At 35.0% G+C, this 22,421-nt stretch overlaps 1 protein-coding gene and 1 pseudogene across 1 annotated transcript in view; both read right to left on the reverse strand.

Moving 5' to 3' along the window:
- Positions 1–4,030, reverse strand: part of LOC118682856 (uncharacterized) — an 80,202-nt gene extending 76,172 nt beyond the window's left edge. The window contains exons 1-3 of the mRNA XM_070113094.1: positions 2,996–4,030; positions 2,254–2,424; positions 2,118–2,180 (exon numbers count right to left, since the gene is read on the reverse strand). Coding sequence (XP_069969195.1) covers positions 2,118–2,180; positions 2,254–2,424; positions 2,996–3,761 — 1,000 coding nt within the window. The 5' untranslated portion in view covers positions 3,762–4,030. The remainder of the gene's footprint in view (positions 1–2,117; positions 2,181–2,253; positions 2,425–2,995) is intronic.
- A 5,605-nt stretch (positions 4,031–9,635) lies between these two features.
- Positions 9,636–11,195, reverse strand: LOC138858989 (uncharacterized; annotated as a pseudogene).
- Positions 11,196–22,421: the final 11,226 nt, after the last annotated feature.

Below are 22,421 nucleotides of genomic sequence, written 5' to 3' on the forward strand. Positions count from 1 at the left end.
CTCAGTGGCGTGTATGAAGGGGGGAGGCGTAACTCATCTAGCCACTTTGGAAAAAGTAAATTTCTCGATTCTCATACATAAACTTGATCTGCTGGGTTTTCAGCCAAGATTTCTTCAATGGGTAGCTTTTGATCTTTATAAAAGAACACAACGAGTGATATTTGAGGATACTCTTTCAATTACAATTAATGTCTCTTCAGGAGTTCCGCAAGGTAATCATCTTGGCCCAATTTTGTTCTTGTTACATACACTTCAACTGAGGAAAGTGTCTGTTGCAAACAGACTCAAACAATTTGGTTGCATGGTGTGATAGAAATTATTTGCCATTGAATCTCAATAAATGTAAGACGACGTGCTTTTCCCCTAGATCTGTGCACCCTCTTCTTATGTAATAAAACACCATATTCTGGAGCAAGTTTTTAACTATGTTGATTTGGGAGTTAATATGGACCCTAAGCTTAATTTTAGTCTTCATATTGATACCATGGCCTTGAAAGCAAAAGCTGTCCTCAGTTTTGTTAAACGTTGGTATTTGGTGAAACTATTTGCAGCTTTTTCTCCTGTCTGAAATTAAATTTAACTTTTTTTAGACTTTTACTGTTAAAATTCTGTAGATCAAATTTCGAACTAAACGAACGATTTGCCGTATATGTCATGATGTTAATTCTCATTCTAGCACATTTGACTTATCTGACTCAGTTTTCAAAATTAAAAAGACTTTATTGTTTTCTCTTAATAAAGGAAAATGTAACAATTTATTATATCGTAACTATAAATCTTAGTTTTTGAAATTATTGTTTCTGTAGCTAAGCAGTTTTAGATCTCAATACTTAAAAAACTCTCTTGCCTTTTGTGACTCGGCTAATTCCGCACGTATGAGGATAGCGCCATTCGCGTCGGTTGGGCGGAAGGAGGTTAATCGTTGGGTTATTATTATTATAAAGATACGTTTAGTCAGCACTATTAAAGATGGATGTTTTAAACCATTGCGATGTGTGGGTTAGAAGCTACTTTCAAAATTTGTTTGATTGAAGAAAGGAACAAAATTACAAGCAAACTAAAATTCTCAAATTATAAAGGCTGCTATAAGACTCAGGGAAACTGGTTATATGAGTGGTCCCAAGCAACGACATTCTGAAATAATTCGCTACTTCGATTGCATATACCTCCGAGGGATATACATGGGCGGTGCGAAGCCCCTGGAAAAGAGGTGCAGTTAGCTTATGGATGGATCATATATTAGTGAAACGATAGGAGGGGAAGTCTTCTGTCGAAAGCTCTCCATAAACTCTAGTTAAGGCTACCAGACCGCTGCAGTGTCTCTAAAGCGGAGGCCATCAAGGTATCAGTCGATTAATGCTCCAAAGTGCAACTTATTCACAGATGTGTGCATTCACTCTGATAGCAGAGCTGTAATATTGGCTCCGAACTCGCTGGCAGTGTCCCAAGACAATACTTATTTGAGTTTTGGGTCACAGCGTATTCGCTGGAAACTGAAAATCGGACGACCTTGCTAGAGAAGGAACGATTTCGCAAGAAGACCATGGTGGACCATGAGGTTTTGATTTGACACTGTTCCACAGTCTAATTTGATCTGAGGTTACATATCTTGTCGGATGCAAATTTCTAAAGCTGTATGGAAGAAGGCGAGGTGATATCATTTAGACCCTGTCTTTTGAACTATCCAGCTATTGCCCTACTGGTCGTCACATTTTCGTCGAATTTGGCGAAGTTTTCTGGAATTGAAATTAGCCGTTTTAACAAATTTATAATAGATTGAAAGCGTTTCATCGATCTATAAGGGTCTAGTCATCAACTTCTAGGAGTATAAAGACCGGAATTTACAGCTGTCCAAGTGGGGTTTTTTGTTAACTTTCGTGTGAGGATCGGCCCAATGACCTAAATTAACCCGTGTTCAAAAGCGGTCACAACAAACTACGACTCTGATTCGGCAGAAATTAACAGTAGCTGTCTACGAAAATGAACTACTTCATAATAAATTTCTCTTGCGAAATGTTACAAATTTAAATAACACCATGGAGGTTGATATTGCGTTCTTAAGACTAAGACACTTAGTACAGTTAATAAATGCTTGTTAATAATAATATATCTCTTACCTGTATTCCGATTCACTTCTCTAAAACCGTGATTAGAATTTTGGTAAACTTCTATTTGTGATACTGTGGAGTCAAATAGATTAAATTTAATTTAAATTTCAGTTATTGTATGTTTTTATATATGTAGGTACTTCACCTTCGACTGTGATATTAGTGGAAATAGATTGGTTGTTAACAAAACCATTAAAATCTGTAGGTGTATTATCCTGATATAACTCCACCGATGTTTCAATTGGTTCTGTTCCCACGAACCATTTTATTTTGCTATTTTTTGTAGGATGAGATCCATCACAAGGATTGCAATTTCCTATATGAAAGCAAGAAGCATTTTTATTTAATATTTGTTCTATATCCAAATCATATTTTTTTAATTTTCGGTTTCGAGTTTTTAAGGTTTCTATGAGAATGATGTCGATATATCCTTTGAATGACAGTGATTACCCATAAATTGTATCACTTTCTTGAAGCCGAATTTTTTAATTTTTTTTTTTAAATTTGCATGTATGGTATTTTCTTTTAGAACCTCATCGATATTTTATAGACCTGTGAACGATTTTAATATCTAAACTATTGTACATTAAAGTGGTTGTTCCTTCCTTTTAGAAACCCTATAGTCTTCAGTCATATCTCTCATCTGAAATAGGTTTATCATTTTAATAAAGAACTTAATATCAGATACGCTATTACAAGATTCCCTACTGTCTATTTGTCGTCAGCTATAAAACAAATTGCGGGGCTTTAACTCTTATATAATATATTCTGAAGTTGAAGTTCTGTGCCTGTAGTGGCAGAAGGATATGGGCAGGTAGCTTTAGAGGTTTCAAATACTTGTATATCGCTCAAATTTTCAGATGAAAAGTAAATTTCACGATTATTACCTTTCTGCTCATTAATGACACCCTCATTAAGAATTGTATGCAGTGCGTTGCCAATATATTTTTCGATTATGGGCTTTTCGTATACGCCATCTTGAATATGCATTTCTTGATGTAATCTTATCTCAGATGTAAGTAAATCAGTTTGTCTCTTTTTGGCCGAATTTGATTTATACGAAATTGTTGGTTTATTCGTGTTGGACAAATACAAGCGTACGATATCCTGTAGTGTCGGCATAGGTTTATAAAATGAGTGCAAATCTTTAGCTTCATCTTTTTCAGTTGATTGAGTTGAGTGTTTTCTATCGTTTTTAATTACATTGTGAGTGTTTAACTTTTCAATGTTTTCGAATAACTGTTTGGGAGATTGTGTATAATTAGAATTGTTCAAGAAATTATCTTCACTATTGGTGTTGCTACAAAAATAATTAGGCTTGTCTGGACCAAATGGAATGATAAAAGCAGTTGACTTCTTATAAGGTGTCGGTGTTTGAATAACATTTTTGGGTGGAATATGAACTCCATAAAGATATGTAGCCATCCTTTCTTCTGCGTTGTTCTTCAGTATCTCTGAAGATTTATGTTCTATTAATGAATTTATTTCTAATGAGTCTTCGTCTAAGTCGGTCTCTTTCGATGAATAGGTCTCTAAAGAATCTTTTTCAAAAATACGTTCATCTGAAACAGCAGTTTCTTCACAATCATCTCCAATTACTTGATTAGCTAGTAATATACTACTTTTCTGTCGGCTTCCAAATATTGACTCCATGTCGTTTGTACTTTTTTTATTACTATCTTCGCAATGCCAAAATTGTTCAAAGAAGACGTCGTTGATATACCATGGTATAGTATTATCACTTCTAAAAGACTTTAAGTGAATCTCAGCAAAACGCGCATTCACAGGCCTCTCAATATCGTATGCTTTTATAGCAACATTATCCTTGTTTTTGAGTTTTGACTTTTTCTTATCATTATATTGTATGACATTTTTTTTACGATTGGAACGTTCATCCGACTTTAGTAAAACATTGTTTTTATTTAAACTATAATCAGCTGAAGTTAAAACGTTAGCGTGTGAATTTGTTAAGCAAAAAAAATTTTATTAGCAAATATTAGCTTTAAATATATAAAGTTTAATTAAAATGTTAAACGTATAAAAAAGAAAATAATATATATATTATTTGTTTTTCTACTATTGCAATATGTTGCTACAGAGTATAATATTTTTGTTCACCTAACGGTTGTTTGTATAATCTAAAACTAATCAATATAGATACAGAGTTATGTATATACAAATGATCAGAATTACGAGACGAGTTGAAATCAGGTTAACTGTCTGCAAGCTGTAAGTTGAGTAAAAATTGAGATATCCTCATGCAACTTTGTAGACGTGTTTCGTGGTCAAATCTAGAAAAAGATATAGTATATGGGCGTATACAAACCATTATCACGCCCACAAACCGCCATTCATCGAAAACCCGTAAATTGCCATAACTAAGCTGCAAATTAAGACACAAACTGTAATTTGATCGCATTAATGAGGGAGAAATGTGGTATGAAAATTCATGAAGAGTGGGCGCGGTCCCGCCAACTAACAGGTTTAATGGGTATATCTATCAAGACATTTAAGCATTATTTCCCAAATTTGAACAAGACAAATATTTTTGGCACTTCTTACGACATTGTGGAAATGGGCGAAATCCCTTGATAACCTCGCCAACTCCCCATATAACGGTTTTGTTAAAAACTACTAAAAGTGCAATAAACAAATAACTCAAATCATCAGAGGCATTCAATTTTACATCCGTGATGATACAGGAAGGCTTTATAGCAGCTCGTGTCAAAATTATAAAATGGGCGTGGTACCGCCCAACTTTAGGTGAAATAACATATATCCGGACCTATCCAACCAATTTAAACCAACCGTAGGTGACATTATCTGCATATTCCTATGTTACAGTGCGAAAATGGGCAAAATCGGACTCTAAACACGCCTGTTGTTATAGAGTATAATAGTTTTGTTCACCTGACGTTTGTTTGTATCACCTAAAACTAATCGAGATAGATATAGGTTTATATACATATTGGGTTTTCCAATAGGGGTGATATGATTTCTAAGTGTTCTTTCGGCCATTTTTAATATTTCATGATCTGTAATTTTTATACTCTCGCAACCTGTTGCTACAGAGTATAATAGTTTTGTTCACCTAACGGTTGTTTGTATCACCTAAAACTAATCGAGTTAGATATAGGGTTATGTATATATAAATGATCAGGATGAAGAGACGAGTTGAAATCCGGGTGACTGTCTGTCCGTCCGTCCGTCTGTCCGTCCGTCCGTCCGTGCAAGCTCTAACTTGAGTAAAAATTGAGATATCCTTATGAAACTTTTTAGACATGTTTCTTGGTACCGTGAGACGGTTGGTATTGCAGATGGGCGTAATCGGACCACTGCCACGCCCACAAAACGCCATTAACCAAAAACAAATAACTTGTCATAACTAAGCTCCGCAATAAGATACAAGACTGTTATTTGGTACACAGGATCACATTAGGGAGGGGCATCTGCAGTTAGAACTTTTTTTTAAAAAGTGGGCGTGGTCCTGCCTCTAATAGGTTTAATGTGCATATCTCTTGAACCGCTAATGCTATAATAACAAAATTCACTAGAAGCAAATGTTTTTAGCATTTCTATTGACGGTGTGAAAATAGTTGAAATCGGGTGGCAGCTCCGCCCACTCCCCATATAACGGTACTGTTAAAAACTACTAAAAGCGCGATTAATCAAGCACTAAACACGCCAGAGACATTAAATTTTATCTCTGAGATGGTACAAATTGGCTTTATAGGAACCGCGTTCAAAATTAGTAAGTGGGCGTGTCACAGCCCACTTTTAGGTGAAAACCCATATCTTGAGATCTGCTCAACCGATTTCAACCAAATTCGGTGCATAACGTTCTTCATAGTGCGAAAATGGGCGAAATCGGTCTACAACCACGCTTACTTCCCACGTAACACCATTTTCAATTCCATCTGATTCTTTCACTTTCCACTATGCAAATCAGGTAACAATGATTATATCGGGGTAAAACTTTGCGTGAATAATGCAATTAAAGTATGCCACCTTGATGCCAAAAATTGTCTAAATCGAACCAAAACTGTTCAAACCCCTAAGTACTAAATATGTGGACCCCAGTGCCTATAGTTGACCATCTACCGAAAATATCAGTCAATCCACAAAGAAATCTCAAACGAGTATACCATTTGACTTTGCGAGAGTATAAAATGTTCGGTTACATCCGAACTTAGCCCTTCCTTACTTGTTTTTCATTGTATTCGTTAATGTTTACAATTTTATTATGGAAAGATATACGCAAGAACAACGTCTACAAAGTATTCAATTTGGTTATCAAAATAATCGTTCTCCAATTGCAACTTTTCGTGCGCTTTTGATGTTTTATGGTTGTAATAATCGTTCACCTGTGCTCGCTATTCATCGAAATGTTGAAAGTTTTGAGCGTACATTTTATTTACATAATGCTCAAGTGCCAATTAGACAAAGATTCGCTCGAAGTATTGAAAATATTGCTGCCTTTCAGGCAAGTGTTGCAGAAGGTTGCAATTTGTCGATTCCAAGGCGTTCTCTAGAATTGGGACTGTCTCAAACCACAACCAGGCGAATTTTGAGAAAGGAATTGGGCTTGCATCCGTATAAAATTGTTCTTCTCAAGACCTCAAGCCATTGGACCACCGAAAACGTCGTGAATTTGCTGATTTTGCTTTGGAACAATTTGAATACGATTTTTTTAAGAAAATTTTCTTCTCCGATGAGGCTCACTTTCATCTGAGTGGTGCGGTAAAACTGTCAATTCTGGTGCGAAAAAATCCACAAATTATTTATTAACAACCATTACATTCACCTTAATTGAATGTGTAGTGTGGTTTATGGTCTGGTAGAATCATCGGTCCGTACTGCTTTCGAAATGAAGCTGCTGACACCATTACTTTCAATGGAGAGCGGTATACTTTTATATCGATGATAACCAACTTTTTATGGCCGCAATCGGAAGAAGTTGATCTTGACAACATCTGGTTCCAACGACATGGGGTTACGGGCCACACAGCACGTGCAACAACCGAATTATTGCGAGTAAAGTTTGGAGATTCGATTATTTCAAGAAATTGAGACATTGAATGGCCTCCAAGAAGTTGTGTTTTAACACCATTAGACTACTTCTTATGGGGTTATTTGAAGTCATGGACCTTAAGCCAAAAACCAGACTCTCTTCAAGCTTTAGAAGTCAATATTAAACCCGACATACGACTTGATTTAGTGAAAAAAGTACTCGAAAATGCGTTCATCGAATTCGTTCCTGTAAATGAAGTCGTGGAGGCCATTTGAACGATGTTATATTCAGAACTTAATTGCATTGATTGTACTTCACATTCAATTAAACATTTGAACTTCCTTAACAATAATGTGGCTTTTTTGAAATAAAATTATGTCACTCTTGTTGGAAAACCCCATACATATATATAAATGATTAGGATGACAAGATGAGTTGAATTCCAAGTGACTGTCCATTCGTCCGTCCGGCTGTCTGTCTGTGCAAGCTGTAACTTGAGTAAAATATGAGATATCGCAATGAAACTTGGTACACGTGTTCCTTGGGAGAAAGTTAGGACGAGTTAGTAAATGGGTGTAATCGGGCCACTGCAACGCCCACAAAACTTTATTTATCAAAAACTTATGAAATGCCATAACTTAATTAATACAGCCAGAGACAAACGTTTAAATACACCAACAAAATTTCGCTTTTTGCGCAAAAAAAGTATTTTAACTCAAATGTAAGCATGCATTTTTTTTTTAGTAAATTATTTACTAACATTGAAACCAAAAAAAACATTTAATGTGGCTTAGATAACGGTTAATTCATCAGACACATAAACTTACACGGGACAAAAGTTTAAATACAACCACTGAAAAATACGCATGGCACATATTTTACAAATTCTTAAGAAAAAAAGAGCCGTTATATTTGATGATTTAGCAACATATACATTTTTATTCGGTATTAGAAGTGATTTCTTCTCTAACAGTGGACGTATAACAAAAAAAAAATGGGTAAAAGAAAACAAATAGAGAGTGGCGCTAAATATTTAATAATTAAACATTTTCAAGATGGAAAATCTTACCGAGATATAGGGAAAATCCTTAATCTTTCTTGTGCAAGTGTGCAAAATGTTATTCGAATGTATAAAACGCAAATCCGTGGAAATAGGCTAAGCGTCCAACAAAGCTTACTCGGCGAGATGTAAGTTTATTCATCAAAGAAGTGACAAAAAATCCCAATATAAGTGCTCCAAAGATAGCCGATAGCATCGCTGCAGCTTCTGGTAAAACTGTACACCCAAAAACTGCAGCAAAAGACTTACGGGAAAATAGCTATCATAGCAGAGTTCCAAGAAAAAATCCTCTCATATCTGAGAAAAATAACCAACTTTGTCTTGAATTTGCAAAAAAATACAAGGATATGGATGAATCTTTTTGGAGAAGAGTCCTGTTTACTGGCGAATCCAAGTTCAACGTGTTGGGAAGTGATGCTCGTACAAAAATTTGGCGTAAAACAGGAATAGCATATCAAACCCAAAATTTAATAGCAACCGTTAAGCATGGTGGAGGTAGCGTCATGGTTTTGGGAAGCGATTGGAGCAGCTGGCGTAGGACATTTAACGTTTATCGATGGTATAATGAACAAATATGTTTACAAAAGTATTTTGGAACAACATATGCAGTCTTCGGTGGATTTCTTAAGCCTCGGAAGCTCTTGAATATTCCAACAAGACAATGAACTTAAGCATGCCGCGGGTTTGGTGAAGGAATAGCCTCGTCAACTCTATAGTCCGCCACAATCACTCGACTTGAACCCGAGAGCATATTTGGGAGCTATTGGCACGGAAAATTGATAATGCGTCTTCAACTAGCAAAAAATCGTTGAAAGAAGCTCTGAAAAAGGGATGGTCGAAAATTGTGCCATCGGAAACAGAAAATTTGGTTCTATCTATGCCACGCCGTCTAAAAGCAGTTATTGAAGCACGAGGTGGAGCAACAAAATACTATATATATTTTATGTAATTTATTTTAGTTTAATTTAGTCACAATATGAAACTCTATGTAATGTATTTAAACTTTTGTCCCGTGTACATTTAAGGCTTTTTTTTTATAATTTCAATGTAAGTTAATAATTTACTATAAACACATCCTACTTACATTTTTGTTAAAATAGTTTTTTTCAATAAAAAAGGAAATCTTATTGGTGTATTTAAACTTTTGTCTTTGACACAAGAGATTGCAAGGGGCATCTGTGGTGTATGTACTCCTTATATAGCGGTACTGTTAAAAACTACTAAAAGCACGATACATCTATAAATAATTACTCCAGCGACATGAAATGTGACATCCGAGATGGTAAAAAAGGGCTTTGTAGGTGCCGTGGTCATAAATAGGCACCGCCTAAATTTAGGTCGAAACCCATATCTATCGGTAGGTGGCAATATTCTGACATTCTTATGCCGCGCGAGTTTTGGTTGTTCGAGCGGACGAAAAATAAAAATGCCGACGATGTTACTTCTGTGACATTATATTTTATTCTGTTTCTTTTTCAAATTATGTTCTGCTTATATAACTACTAAAGTGATTACAATTTTCTTAATCTATTTCTTTGTTTTTTTATTTTCTTATGAAATACAATATTTGTTAAATGTAATCTTATTTTCTATTGAATGCAAACAAACATGATTGTGTGGTTTACCCGATAATGTCTGGGTTATCATTACCATCAAACAAGGACCAAAACATGTTTGTATGCATTTGCATTATGTCCTTTATCTCTACTTGTTATCTTATTTTTTGTATTGTTTACTTATTTTTCTTTAATCTTTTATTTTGTCCAATTTACAATATTTTGTTGTGTGGTGTCTGGTTGGGATGATAGTGTACACATAACTCCTCCCTCCCTTAATTGAAAACTCTCCTGAGTTTGAATAGTATTGTTTTTTTTTTAAATTTTACAAGATATTAAAATTATTATTATATTCAAAATACAACTTAAAATTGATACTCCAATATGTGAGATATTTTTGTGATATTTTAATTCATTAATTTCTTTTAAATTTTCTTCGTTTTTAAATACAAGGTCGTTAATTGTAATTTTGTTAGTGAAATTGTCATAGTTTGGATAATAAAATCTTTGATTGAATGATATTTTAGTGTTTAAGAATGTTTGGTATAGGATCTTAATTGTGCAGTTATTATAATGAATCAATGTAGTGTTTTTCAACTTAATTTTTCTGTTTTCGTAGCTCTGGTTTAGTTCTATACCATTTGCATTTTTTATTAAAATAGGTTCTTCATCAATTTTAAAAATTTCTGTAATGCTTTTTTAGATAAGTTCACAATTTAATAAGTAGATGCAATGTTTAGAAATTTGTAGTTCATTGAGTGTTTTAGCTTCTTCGAATTTATAAGTGACATTTTTGTATTCAAAAACATTTTCAATTTCTGCTGTTATTTCTTTGCCTGCTGTATTTGGTATATGAATAATAGTTTTTAATTGTACCGATTGAAATTCTTTTGGGATTTTGAACACGAACACTAACAAATTTTCTTTATATTCCAAGGCGCATAATTTTATATATTGAAGTTTGTTGAGGTCTATGTTGTAATTATAAATTTCTTCATTTGTTAAAATGCTTGGGTGAAAAATACCACTTTTTGCTGAAATTATGTTTTCCTGAATCTGGTTTACTGCGTCTTTGAGAATGTTTATCTTTATTGTTTGTTCATGAAGAATCAATATTTTGTCTGTTCTCTCTTGATACATTAAAGAATTCTTTCTTTCGTCTTCAATAATTTGTTTTAATTTTGTGAACGTGTTCGAAAAGAAATTATTAATTTTTATTTGGTGGTTGAGAGCTGTAATTGAATTATGTAAATTTTCATCTACTTTCTTAAGGTGATTTTCAATATCTATTCTATCTCCATCATCCATCGTTCCAAATAGAAATTTATGTACAGAACCTATACCGTTAATTAAACCTCTCTTTTTTCTACTAACTTCTTTTCTTGGGATTAATGTTTTGATTTTACCTCTCAAGATTTCAATTTCTTTAGATAGGGTGTAGTAATGTAGATGTGAATATGTTTGTGAGATTTTTGTTATATTATTTAGTATGTAAAGAATTTCACGAGGGTCAATTATGTGAATTACAAGGTCAGATGATGTAACAATCTGTTTAGTGTTGATGATAATTTCTGCGTATCCATTGTCGGTATGTATTTGATGTACTTCCAGTTTGGCTGCATTACTAATTATTACAATTGCTATCATCAATGTTATGTTGAAGATGTATTTGACGTTATAGTTTCGTAGTACAATCGTATGATTGTAAAGGGTGTGGTACGACTCCTTTATTCCAAAATTCTTTATGAATTCTTCTCTCATTTGCTGCCATGTTGGTGCAGGTCCCAAAGGCCGGATGACACTTGCTGCTTCACATTTAATTTTTGTTTTGACGTGTCGTTGCGTTACGAATTCCAGCATTGATGGGTTGGGGTTGAATAAAGGAAGGATCATGTCAACTTCCCTGATGAACGATGATAAATCTCTGCCGTCAAAGTCCATGATTCTTGAAGCTTCCTTCAAAATTTGCGATCCTGTCATCTGAAGTGGTTGCTGCTCGCCTGGATTCATTGCTGATGTATCCTCTTTTGATACAACTGAACTTGTTGTTGTTGCTTTGTATGGCGCACTTCGCTCTCTCTGCGTCTTCTGCGTGTGGGGCATTAATCTTTAATCCCACTTTTCCTGGTAATGTTGATGGGCGGAATGAAGCTATTCTTCGCCTTCACAAATTGTAATCCTCGGAGTCGCTCTCCGACATTCCAGATAACTTGTGTAGAAATTTAAGTTTCTTAAACTTGGCTATCTGTGCCGACCGATATAAAATATATAAGAGATCTTTAAAATGGGAGCTAATCTTAGGATTTGCTTCCCGTTGCTAAAGCTTACGAAACTTAAAAAATTTCAGTTTTTAGTATCGTTTAACTTTGCAGTTTGTTTTTACCGACTGCGCCAGTTTTGGTTGTTCGAGCGGATGAAAAATAAAAATGCCGACGATGTTATTTCTGATGACATTATATTTTATTCTGTTTTTTTTTTCAAATTATGTTCTGCTCATATAACTACTAAAGTGATTACAATTTTCTTAATCTATTTCTTTGTGTTTCTATTTTCTTATGAAATACAATATTTGTTAAATGTAATCTTATTTTCTATTGAATGCAAACAAACATGATTGTGTGGTTTACCCGATAATGTCTGGGTTATAATTACCATCAAACATAAGGACAAAAACATGTTTTTATGCATTTGCATTATGTTCTTTATCTCTACTTGTTATCTTATTTTTTGTATTGTTTACTTATTTTTCTTTAATCTTTTATTTTGTCCAATTTACAATATTTTGTTGTGTGGTGTCTGGTTGGGATGATAGTGTACACATAACTCGCGCGATATCGGACTTCAACCACGCTTCTTCCAATATTACACAATTTTAAATTCCATCCGATTCTTTCACAAAATATACAAATTAAGCACCAATGAATATATCGGGATAAAACTTTGCACGATACTGATTTTGAAGTGTGCCAGCTTATAACCAAAAATTATCTAAATCGAAACAAAACTGTTCAAGCCTCCAAGTACGGAATATATCGACCCCAATACCTATTGTGAACTTTTCATCGAAAATATCTGGCGGCACTCTCCCGAGAAGATGGAAGAGTAATTCAATTTCAATTTGGGTAAACCCAGGAGTTTCGACTCGCAATTTATCGGCGCAACTTGGGGTTAGCAGACGGTCATTATTACTTAAATCTGCTCCCGTAAATGGTTCAAATAACAAGCCGGCTAAACCCTCTAGATTTGCCTATTCGCCTTGGAATTTTGTGAAAAAATGATTGAAATGGCCGAAGGAGACAATAACTTGATAAAATGCCTGTTCATGTCTGATGATGCCCATTTTGATCTAACCGGAAACACAAATTAACAAAATTGCCGTATATGAAGTGAATCAAATCCAGAAATAGCCCACGAGACGGAATTTCACCCAGAAAAGTGTGATTTGCAGTTTTAATCAAGGTGTGTTGTCGGGCCACACTTCTTTGAAGAAAACGGTGTAACAATAACTGTCAATGGGCACCGTTATTTAAAAATGTTGATTGAGTCTTTTTTACCTAAAACTGCGCCGAAGACGTATTCCTTTCAATAGCGTTTGGTTCCAGCAAGATGGAGCAACTGCACACATAGCTAGACCGCTTATTGCGGAGCTCCAACAAAAATTTGACAACAAATTTATATCAAGAAACTCCACTTTTCGCTGGCCCCCAAGATCACCTGACCAGACTGCACCAGGCTTTTTTTATGAGGTTATGTCAAGCAAGAGGTGTACAAAACAAAATCCAAAAATCTGACTGAATTTAAGCAATCAATTAAATTGATAATTGAGGCAATCCCGACTTCAGTCCTTTAGGCTGTAATGAATAATTTCCTAATTAGTTGTCGGATATGCGTGGCTAAGCGTGGAGGTCATTTACGGTTCACAATTTTTAATAATATTTAATTATATAAAATAAAATAAAATTTGCTATACAAAAGAAACAAATTTAATGCATTGATTAAAAAAACAGTTATTAGGGTTTGTTTTTGTAGCACGATCCGTGAGCCACCCTGTATGTATGTGATGCTTCACTCACTAAGCCGTAAACACTTGCTGCGTAGCTATCTCTCTCTTTCGTTCTTTCGTGGATGCGTCATACACCCTAACTACTGCGCGTTAAACGTTTAACGCAACCTTTTCCGAATTCTGATTAAAAGTTTCACTTCACTAAATTGGGTCGTGTATATGCAGTCAATCCAGAGCAGACTGAGTTCTTTTATCTGCGACTGTTGTTGGTTAATGTCACCAGAGCATTAATATATCAATATATGCGAAAAGTAAAAGCTGAGCTTGCTAGAAGAAGTCAGTCCGTAAGACAGTATGTATATGTGTATAATTCATATACTATTTGCTATAGTATCGACGTCATACTTCCCGGCCCGATCACAAATGGTGTGGAATAATCACAAAGGTTGTAAATCGATGACTGATGATATTATATATTGTATCGACATCATGCAAGATGCAACGATCTAACGTGTCATTCAGTGACGCAATGTACAATGAAGCACTAATTGATATTGATCAATGCATTGTTAATGCGAATTTACCGATCTGTCATTTCGGTATGGGTTCACCAAATCGAAGTGCATCTGATTTAATCAACACAAGTATGATACTGTCGAAAGAGTACTACTGACAGTGAACATGAACTTTCCCAAAACAATTGTTAGATAATTGTAAATATTTCTGCACAATCATCTGCTGCCACGAATCCCTATGATTTATACAGATGTGTCAATTGAATTTATGTAAACGCACTCAATTTTCAATTAGATTGACATTCGCAATGGCGATGAATAACTCTAAAGCCCAAACGTTGTTTGTTTGGTTAGTGTACCCTTGGATTTGAGTTAGTGTACCCTTTTCCAACGGGCAACTTTATGTGGCATGTTCTCGCGTGAGAAAATCATCCAATTTCTTTCTATTTGCTAAAGACAGATTGGCAAAAAATATTTTACACTTCGTTGCCTAGCGAGATTAATCTTTGTATATTTTTAATGATGATAATAAGAACTATTTTCGATGTACATGTGTGTATATATGTAGCTATCAATAATTTAAATTTAATATGTATTTCATCTTCATTCCGCTTTCAATTATAATAACATCCCCCACAAACTTACAGTGTTAGTTATTATTAAAAGTATTTCTTAACAAGTAAGCAAGCGCTAAGTTCGGATGTAACCGAACATTTTATACTCTCGCAAAGTCAAATGGTATACTCGTTTGAGATTTCTTTGTGGATTGATTGATATTTTCAGTAGAAGGTCAACTATAGGCACTGGGGTCATCATATTTATTACCTAGGGGCTTGAACAGTTTTGGTTCGATTTAGACAATTTATGGTCACAAGGTTTAAACGTATTATTCACGCAAAGTTTTACCCCGATATAATCATTGTTGCTTGATATGTATAGTACAATAGAAAGCGAAAGCATCAGATGGAATTGAAAATGGTGTTATATGGGAAATAGGCGTGGTTGTAGTCCGATTTCGCCTATTTTCGGACTATAACATAGAAATGCACCGAATTTGGTTAAAATCGGTTAAGCAGATCCCAAGATATGGGTTTTCACCTATAAGTGGGCGGTGCCACGCCCACTGATTAATTTTCAACGCGGTTCCTATAAAGTCATCTCATACCATCCCAGAGATAAAATTTAATGTCTCTGACGTGTTTAGAGCTTGATTTATCGCGCTTTTAGTAGTTTTTAACAGTACAGTAACACCCGATTTCAACTATTTTCACACTGTGGGTAGAAGTTCTAAAAACTTTTGCTTCCATTGAAGTTGGTTATTATAGCATTAGCGGTTTAGGAGATATGCACATTAAACCTATAAGGGGCGTGACCATGCCCACTTAAAAAAAATTGTGTACCAAATAACAGTCTTGTATCTTATTGCGGAGCTAAGTTATGGCAATTTATTTGTTTTTGATTAATGGCGTTTTGTGGGCAGTAGCAGTGGTCCGATTACGCCCATCTTCAACACCAACCGTCTAACGGTACCAAGAAGATGTCTACCAAATTTCATGAAGATATCTCAATTTTTACTCAAGTTAGAGCTTGCACGGACGGACAGACAGTCACCCGGATTTCAACTCGTCTCTTCATCCTGATCATTTATATATACAAGTATATAACCCTATATCTAACTCGATTAGTTTTAGGTGATACAAACAACCGTTAGGTTAACAAAACTATTATACTCTGTAGCAACAGGTTGCGAGAGTATAAAAAGATAGGCTAAATTTAACATATTGAGACGATGTGCGAAACGTCATCCAGAAGATCGCAATTGATAATATAAGGTTGGAAGGTATCTTTTGAATTTCGCGGCTATGTACAAAGCGCTACAGAGCTCAAATCTGGCAACACTATATATAATTTGAAAGGTCTTGACATAACCTACAAAACAACGCTATGCATGATTAGTTTGTATATTGCGTTCAAAAGTTATAGACGTGTAAACATGGAGTTCACTAACGCCGAAATTCGAGCTATTTAAAAGTTTTCCTTCGTTAAAGGCAAATCCGCTAGAGAAACGTTCCGTGAGATTAATGGTGTTTTGGGGGATGGTACTCGATCACTTCGAAATGCGGAGGATTGGTTTCGACGATTCAGAGCCGGTGAAAACGACCCATGGCTAAGCCAGCCGGCGGAAGACCTGTGATGACAAATACCGATCAAATCACGGAATACATCGAGTTAGACCGGCATATGGCATCTCGTGACATCGCCCGACATCGGAGATGGGAGTTAGTCACCAAACCATTTTAAACCATCTGCAGAAAGCTGGATACAAAAAAAAGTTTGATGTTTGGGTGCCGCATAATTTGACGCAAAAAAACCTTCTGGACCGAATCAACGCCTGCGATATGCTGTTGAAACGGAACGAACTCGTCCCATTCTTGAAGCGGATGGTGACTGGCGACGAAAAATGGATCACATACGACAATATCAAGCGAAAACGGTCGTGGTCGAAGGCCGGTGAATCGTCCCAAACAGTGGCCAAGCCGGGATTGACGGCCAGGAAGGTTTTGCTGTGTGTTTGGTGGGATTGGAAGGGAATCATCCACTATGAGCTGCTCCCATATGGCCAGACGCTTAATTCTACCATCTACTGCGAACAACTGGACCGCTTGAAGCAGGCGATCGACCAGAAGCGTCCAAAATTGGCCAACAGGAAGGATGTAGTGTTCCACCAGAACAACGCCAGACCACACACTTCGTTGATGACTCGTCAGAAGCTACGGGAGCTCGGATGGGAGGTTTTATCGCATCCACCATATAGCCCGGACGTAGCGCCGAGTGATTACCACCTGTTCCTGTCCATGGCGAATGCCCTTGGTGGTGTGAAGTTGAACTCAAAAGAGGCTTGTGAAAAGAGGCTGTCCAAATTCTTCGCAAATAAGGAGGGGGGCTTCTACGAGGAAGGTATTATGAAGTTGCCGTCTAGATGGAAACAGATCATCGAACAAAACGACGCATATTTTAATTAAATCCGATCACTGTAACACTTTTTATAAAGCATTGAATGAAGAGCAAAAAAGCGGAAGGGAGATACCTTCCAACCTTATATAAGGGATATGAGATTAAGACTAAACTCCAACTCCAACCAACTCCATTCATGTTCAAGGTATTTTAGAATATCGGAAATTTTTATATGTAGTATAAAATAATTTCACCTATTTTTGGCATTAAACTAAAGTACATCCGATATTATTCCTTCAGTTAATTTTGCTATGATATCTTACATATTAACCGATATGTACAGTATAAGGCCAACCGGAAATTTAAAAATCTTTTATATGGGAGATACATATGTAGGTGTAGTGTAGACCCGATATTATATATTTGTGGTATTACTACATATTATTTACAGAAGCAGATGACTTCTGATTTTCATACAGGTACTTAACATACTATCAACAATATACCATATAAGGAGTAAAGTCAACCGGATGTTTGAAAATTATGATATGGGGCTTTGTCAAGTTTACACAAGCTTTTATCCATTTTACTCTCACTCTATTTAATTAAGATTATATACATATTGGCCGATATATAAGGTATAAAGTCAGCCGGTAGATCGAAAATATTTCTATTAACATATTGATACGGATTGATTTGTATTCTGGAAGTAGGAGTGGTTTTTGTTAGATTTCGGCCATTTTCAAACTGAAATGGGGAAATATTAGGGTCATATCATATACCGAATATGGTTGTAATCGGTATATGTAGTAAGTCCCGAGATATGGATTTTCACTTAAATGACATTTGACGTTTTTACATTTGCTCTTAAAAACCCTTTGGTATCGACCATCCTCGATGTTAAATTTAATGTCTCTGACACATTCAGTTTAGCTTCATCGCACTTTTAGAGGTTTTTAATAAAGCCGTTATATGGGTAGTGAGCGGGGCTATTATCCGATGTCACCTATTTTCATCCTGTCGAAGAAGTGTCGAAGTAATATGTCCTGTGCAAATTTGAGTGATATAGCGTGCCCCTAGTTTTTGCAATTCGTTATACCGAATTATGGTTTTGTATTTTGATTTGCGGGTTTTGGCAATTTACAAATTTTCATTTAATGGCGTTTTGTGGGCGTGGCAGTGGTCCGATTATCCAATCTACGAACTAACACTTTTTTGCCATAGATCATGTGTACCAATTTTTATTGAGATATCTCTTTTACTTAAGTTACGCTTGCACACATGGATAGATGGACGAAGTCACTTGGAATTCAACTCGTCTCGTCATCCTGATCATTTATATATACATATATATATATAACTCCATATCCATCTCGATTAGTTTTAGGTGATTCGAACAACTGTTAGGGGAACAAAATTATTATACTCTATGTTGCACAAAATTGAAATATAAGCAGGCGTAAATCTAGCGCAAACAATAAAAACGGGCAAATTCAAAGAACGGGCACGAATTCAATCTCACCTAAACACAACGACGATAAAACAAATACAGCAAACAATAACAACCACACCAAAGGACTTGGAAGGAAAGCCAAAAGATGTACACGCACACCGATATAAAAAAAACATATAAAACCCATTGGCGGAAATCAAAGTGAATCGTATAGATTAATTTTAATATTTGGAATATTTTCTTATCAGTATGTTTTAAAATTTTTAACGCTTGCCAATATATATACATATATATTAGGGTGGGTAAAAAAAACCCCCATGTTGTTTTTTCGAGTCATTGATATACGCCTCCAAGAAAAACTCTCCAAATATGAGCTCTTAAATGTAACGGGAAGGTCCTTCGCCTAACGTTTTAATTTTTTTCTTATTATCAGATAGAACAAGTAAGGAAGGGCTAAGATCGGGTATAACCGAACATTTCATACTCTTGTACTCTTGAATCAAATCCCTTCCTTCAATAAATTAATTTCATGAATATATAACTCATACACTGACCGATATATTGAGCATTGGGTTTGTTAGAATACCGAAAATCATTAAATAATATGTTATGTGTAAGGTTTTGGATAATTCGTAGACCAGTATATATATTATCCGTTCAGTTAATTATGTTAAGATATCTTACATATTGACCAATATATACAATATATATAATTATAGTCAATCAGAAGTTTGAAAATCTTATTGTATATTTGGTATTTGGGAGATAAAGATAGAATTGAACCAATTTATTCGTTTTTGCTATTACCACAGAAAAAGAAGATTTATGAGTTTCATTAAGGTACTTCAGATATACATATATCACAAATATAGGCAGAATACAGTCAACCAGATGTTTTAAAATTCTGATATTAGTCATATAGCAGCTAGGGCAAGTTTTAAACCGATTTTATCCATTTTACACACAAAGATACAATATCCCACAAATTGACAAATATTTTCAATAAAAGGTTCGCAATAGGTATTGGGGTCCATATATTCGGTAACTGGGGCATGAACGGTTTTGTTTCGATTTAGATAGTTTTTGGTCATAAGCTGGCACACTTCAAAATCAGTATCCGTGCGAAGTTTTATCCCGATCATTCCTTGGTGTTTAATTTATATATTGGAAAGTGAAAGAATTATATTGAATTTAAGTTGTGTTATTCATGTCACACTTTCGGAATATGAAAATAATCCTATGTACCAAATTTGGTTGAAATTAGTCGAGTAGGTTCGGAGATATGAGATTTCACTTGAATGTAGGCTCTACCACGCCCATTGTCCACTTTTGACAACTGCCTTCATAAATCCCGCTTGTGTTATCTTGGATTAAAATTTATTGTCTCTGACGGACCTCGTTATTGAATTATCGTAGGTTTAGCAGTTTTTAATCAAACCGTTCTATGGGGAGTGGGCATAGTTATTATCCGATTTCAGTTCATTCATTTCATTTCATACTATCGCAAGAGGTGTCGAAATGACTGTATACTAAAAAGTGAATGAAAAAAAGGGGATTTAAAATTGTGTTATATGGGAAATAGACGTGGTTCGCTCATTTTCATACAGTAACATAGAAATGTCAGTATAATGTTACGCTTTCTAATTTGGTTGATATCGGTTGAGCAGGCATCGAGATATGCCTTATAAAGCTTTCTTCTGTTATTTTGGCTGAAAAATTCAATGTTCTGGTGCAATTTCTTATTGATTTATCGCGCTAAGTAGTTTTTAGCAATACCGTTACATCGTTAGTGGGCGGGGTTATCATCCGATTTCACCCATTTTCACACTATCAGGAGAATTTGTTGTGAGTGAATTTGGTTGCTATAGCTTTAGCGGTTTAGGAGATATGTACATTAAACCTATTAGAGGACGAGACTATGCCCACTTTTTTAACATTTTTTAAGCTATAGATGCCCGTCCCTAATGCAACTCCTTATACTAAAGAACGTTTTGTGGGCGTGGCAGTGATCCCATTACATCCGTCTACGAGCTCGGCCCTACTTTTTTTTGCCAAGGTACACGTGTACTATCATCAAGATATCTAAATTTTTACTTAAATTACAGCTTTTAGAGAATGTCGGATGAACGAATAGATTGTCACCCGGGTTTTCACGCGTCTCGTCCTCCTGATAATTTATATGTACATAAGTCGATATCTATCTCGATCAGTTTTAGGTGATACAAACAACCGTTAAGTGAAGGAAACTATTATACTCTGTAGAAACATGTTGCAATAGAGTTAAAATATGTCCACATCAACTTCATTAAAATATCATACATTTTGACCAACATAAAAGGATTAATGTCAGGGAGTAAATCGGAAATCCCTATATCGGGTATATTGGGGCTAGGAGAAAGTTTGAACACATGTTCTGCGGTACACAAGTATACAGGAGAACATGTTCAAGAAATTTTATTCATTTATTCCAATATTACACATTCACTCAACTTCATATATATTGACATATATTAGGTATATTAGGTATATGGAAATATAGATAAAATAGCTAATATATTGATCGAAGTTAACTCGAAGTTCGAAAATCTGTATATTAATATATATATTTTGGGGTTTGAAAAGCTATTGTCCGATTTCGACACTTTTAAAACGTGAGAAGGGTAAATAGCTCCCAAAATTTTTTTCCGGCATGTCTAATTTGTACTTCGCTTAGCTCCGATACACCTAATATAAATATTTTCGAACTTCCGTGTGACTTTATACCGCATATATCGGCCAATATGTGAGTTATCTCAATGAAAATGAAAGAGCATGTTTTACCCATTACAGTGTATTTTTTGGTTAAAATTGGGCAAAAACTTGATTTAGCTCCCATCTAAATAATATCAGGATTTTCTAACATCGGGCTACCTTGTTTATTATTAGTATGTGGCATGATAATAGTATGTGGTATACCTAATTGATACCTAATTGGATTTGACTAGGTAGTAATGCATATTGCACTAAGATTGAGTAGTAAAAATTAGACGCTCAATTATTTTTTTCGCCCATATTCTTTAGCATCCCATTACAAACAGCAACTTATAGAAGGAATTGTCTTACAAAATTTTATTAGTGAATATCTCACTTTTTTCAATGAAAATGAGAAATTAAATGAACGCTAAATATTCGAATAGTCGACAACGAACAGTAAACCGAATAGTCGAAAATGAGTGGTTAATCAGATAGTCGACAACTTATGACTATCCGGATACTGTAAACCGAATATTATTGTTCGAACAAAACCCTATCCTGTTAATCCGGTTAGTAAGAATACACTAGAAAACTTACTCATAAAAATGTTTAATACTTTTTTGTGTAATCGAATAGTTCCATGTACATATATAAACATATGTAACTTTAAATAATGAAATTCAAAGGAGGAAATACTTTTTACGTTATAAAAACTTTCGTTATGTGGAGAGAAGACATCAAACGACTAGTATTCGATTAATGATGATTACTTCAATTATAATTTATTTTACAAAACTTTATTTTTGTATTTAGCCGATATTTATATGGATTAACCACTGTATATTGGAACGAAAATCAAAATTACTTTATTTAAGTACAATTTCGATAAATGTTTATCCACCACACTGTTACACCAGCGTTGACAGCATTCTCTTCACCTTTCTTTTCACCTATTAAAACATGACATTTGAATTTTTTTTATTAGTACGGTTAGTTCCAATACCAAAACCTGAAGCTATGGGGGGCC

This window comes from Bactrocera oleae, chromosome 2, assembly GCF_042242935.1.
Source record: "Bactrocera oleae isolate idBacOlea1 chromosome 2, idBacOlea1, whole genome shotgun sequence".
In the NCBI taxonomy this organism is placed as follows: domain Eukaryota; kingdom Metazoa; phylum Arthropoda; class Insecta; order Diptera; family Tephritidae; genus Bactrocera; species Bactrocera oleae.